Source organism: Pristiophorus japonicus, chromosome 20, assembly GCF_044704955.1.
Source record: "Pristiophorus japonicus isolate sPriJap1 chromosome 20, sPriJap1.hap1, whole genome shotgun sequence".
Taxonomy (NCBI): Eukaryota; Metazoa; Chordata; class Chondrichthyes; family Pristiophoridae; genus Pristiophorus; species Pristiophorus japonicus.
Window position 1 is genome coordinate 69712481 of NC_091996.1, and position 3524 is coordinate 69716004.

At 51.2% G+C, this 3524-nt stretch overlaps 1 protein-coding gene across 1 annotated transcript in view; it reads left to right on the forward strand.

Annotated features, from left to right (window-relative positions):
• The window catches only part of LOC139232759 (ectonucleoside triphosphate diphosphohydrolase 2-like), a 42041-nt gene extending 38883 nt beyond the window's left edge, over nucleotides 1-3158 (forward strand). The window contains exons 5-7 of the mRNA XM_070863262.1: nucleotides 1593-1712; nucleotides 2260-2397; nucleotides 2855-3158. Coding sequence (XP_070719363.1) covers nucleotides 1593-1712; nucleotides 2260-2397; nucleotides 2855-3058 — 462 coding nt within the window. The 3' untranslated portion in view covers nucleotides 3059-3158. The remainder of the gene's footprint in view (nucleotides 1-1592; nucleotides 1713-2259; nucleotides 2398-2854) is intronic.
• Nucleotides 3159-3524: the final 366 nt, after the last annotated feature.

The window sequence follows — 3524 nt, forward strand, 5'->3', positions numbered from 1 at the left end:
GGTAGAGGTGGAGAATACCGAGGATTTTTTAGGCGCCGTTTTAGGCGCGAAAAACGGGCGCCCAGCTCGGAGGGGCGCCCGTTTTTTTTCTTGTGGAAACTTGGGCCCTATACTCCATCTTCCAAATTTTTGCCCACTCACAGCCTGACTATATCCCTTTGCAGATTTTTTGTATTCTCCTCACAATTTGCTTTCCCACCCATCTTTGTATCATCAGCAAACTTGGCTACATTGCATTCGGTCCCTTCATCCAAGTCATTAATATAGATTGTAAATAGTTGAGGACCCAGCACCGATCCCTGTGGCACCCCACTAGTTACTGCTTGCCAACTGGAAAATTACCCATTTTTCCCGATTCTCTGTTTTCTGTTAGTCAACTAATCCTCTATCCATGCTAATATATTACCCCCAACCCTGTGAGCTTTTATCTTGTGCAGTAACCTTTTATGTGGCACCTTATCGAATGCCTTCTGGAAATCCAAATACACCACATCCACTGGTTCCCCCTTATCCACCCTGCTCGGTACATTCTCAAAGAACTCCAGAAAATTTGTCAAACATGATTTCCCTTTCATAAAACCATGCTGACTCTGCTTAATTGAATTATGCTTTTTCAAATGTCCCGCTACTGCTTCCTTAATAATGGACTCCAGCATTTTCCCAATGATAGATGTTAGGCTAACTGGTCCATAGTTTCCTGCTTTTTGTCTGCCTCCTGTGTTAAATAGGGATGTTACTTTTGCAGTTTTCCAATCACCCAATCTACGCTTGGTCTCCCCAATGTAGAGGAGACCACATCGTGAGCAGCGAATGCAGTATACTAAATTGAAAGAAGTACAAGTAAATCGCTGTTTAACCTGGAAGAAGTATTTGGGGCCCTGGACAGTGGGAAGGGAGGAGGTAAAAGGGCAGGTGTTGCATCTCCTGCGCTTGCATGGGAAGGTGTCGTGGGAAGGGGAGGGGTTACTAGGGGGTGACTGTGGAATTAGCGGGCGGGTAAGTGGAGCTGAGTCCACGGCCAGATCAGCCATGATCTTGTTGAATGGCGGAGCAGGCTCGAGGGGCTAGATGACCTACTCCTGTTCCTAGTTCTTATGTTCTTATATTCTTATGGACCAAGGAGTTGCGGAGGGAGCGGTCCCTTCGGAATGCTGAGGGGAGTTGAGAGGAAGATGTGATTGGTGGTGGGATCACACCGGGTGGGGGGGAGCCAAAGATCGCTGTACCTGCCCTGGGAGTGTTTGATGGAACAGTGTAGAGGGAGCTTTGTATCTAACCCGTGCTGAAACTGCCCTGGGAGTATTTGGGACAGTGTAGAGTGAGATTAAGGGGGAGAAATTGGGGTCAAACAGGGTGCAATGCCATTTCCAGGCCTTACTCTGTATCCAACCTGTGCCGGAAGTGGCCCTCACAAGCCGAGTCTGTAAAGGCTTCTGTCTCCAGCACAAACTGCGCTCATCCTGAAAAATAGCTCTCTGCACTTTGTTTAATCCTGTTTACAGATCTCTTTCTGTTACAGCTGAGGTTTGATAACACCACCTCAGCTGCTAATTCCAGTTAATCTAATAATGTTCCTTTCTCTGTCTGTCTAGGCCTTTGCAGCATTCTATTACACAATGAATTTTCTGCAGACTACTTTAGATAAAAGCATTACATCGGCCAGTGAGCTGAAGGAAGCAGCTGATACCATCTGTGGAATGGACTTCAAAACGGTAACTTATAGATAACAGAGGTGTTAATAGGGAACAGCCACACAGCCCTATGTCCTTCCTGATTGCCCCTTCTCCCAAACTCCCCCTCTCCAGAACGACCCCCGCTCTCCCCTTTCCCAAACTCCCCCTCTCCCAAACTCCCCCTCTCCATACCGACATCCTCTCTCCCAATCGCCTCTCCCTCTCCCTCGATCCCCTCCCTCTCCCCCGATCCCCTCCCTCTCCCCCGATCCCCACCCTCTCCCCCGATCCCCTCCCTCTCCTCCGATCCCCTCCCTCTCCCCTCCCTCTCCCCCGATCCCCTGGCGGGTTGTCAGTGATCAGACTGTGAGGCCTAGGAGATGTCTACAGCCCACTGGCCTCTTGTAAACGAGGCTTGAGGTCCAATATTGGGTGTGCCTCAGGCCTATCCATTGATGGGCTGGGATCGTTATCTGTGTCCAGGTCATGTCAGAGGCCGGCATGGACTGATTTCCAGGCCGCCCATTGAAAACGCTGAGCCTTTGTACAGTGATGATTCTAACTCTGTTCATGTCTCTTGTTGTAGCTGAAGGAGAAAGCACCAAGCGTGTCGGTCAACAGACTGGTGGATTACTGCACAACCTCCCAGTACATTCACAGTCTGACAACCAGAGGCTACAAGTTCAACAACCAAACCTTCAAAAAGATCGCCTTCCAGAGAAAGGTTTGCATGTGACCGCTCACAGCTGACCTGCTCTCCCTCTCTATGCTGTCAATCTCTCTCGGCCTCACTGCCTTTCTGTGTATATGTATGTGTGTCTCTTTCCTTTCTCCTTTCCCCTCTCTCCCTGTCCCTCTGTCTTTCTTTGTCTCTTTCTTCATCTTTCTGTCTCTCTCAATCTGGCTGTCCCTCTCACTCTGTGTCTCACTCTGTCTCCTTCTGTTGGTCTTTCTGTCTCTTTCTCTCTCTCTGTCTCTCTCTCTCTCTTTCTCACTCCCCATCTCTCTCACCCTCTCTCTCCTTTCCATGCTCTCTCTCTCACCCGTCTCCCATCTCTCTCCCCTGGCTCTCTTTCTCTTTCTTGTCTCTTTCTCCCTCCCTCCTCCCTCGCTCTGATTTGCTGACCTCACTGCCCCTTGCCTCAGCCCCTGACCATACTTCTTATTTTTCCCTTTTGCAGGCGGGAGACACCGCCATTGGGTGGGCTCTGGGTTACATGCTCAATCTCACCAACATGATCCCAGCTGAAGATCCCGACTTGTGGAAAGGACAAGTGGTCGGTGCCTGGTGGGTGCTCATAGTCATCTTCATCCTGGTCACTCTAGCAGGGATCCTGGTCTTTGTGTTGTCCACTCGTTCCGTGAAGAACAACTCGGTGTTGTAGCATGTGTGGTGACCCCTCGGCTGGGTTCGCCGTCATTTACTAACCCCGGTCTTGCCAGTGTCACTCTGCAATCTGAACTGGAGGATTGTAGCCCTCCAGACTGCCACATACTAACGGCAAGACAACCCACTTACCCCAGCCCTGCTTACCCCAGCCCCACCCCCCGCTTACCCCATTCCCCCGCTTACCCCAGCCCCACCCCCTGCTTACCCCAGCCCCACCCCCTGCTTACCCCACCCCCGCTTACACCAGCCCCACTCCCGCCCCCGCTTACCCCGCCCCCCGCTTACCCTGCCCCCGCTTACCCTGCCCCCATGTACCCCAGCCTAAGCAAGAATTCAGCACAGTTCCAGCCCTGGCCAGTGCTCAGGCCTCCCTCTGCACTAGCAGGGCACCTAATGCACAGTTAAAGCACATTTCATGGCATTTAGTGGAACCAAGGACACTCTACATGACTCAGTTCCAC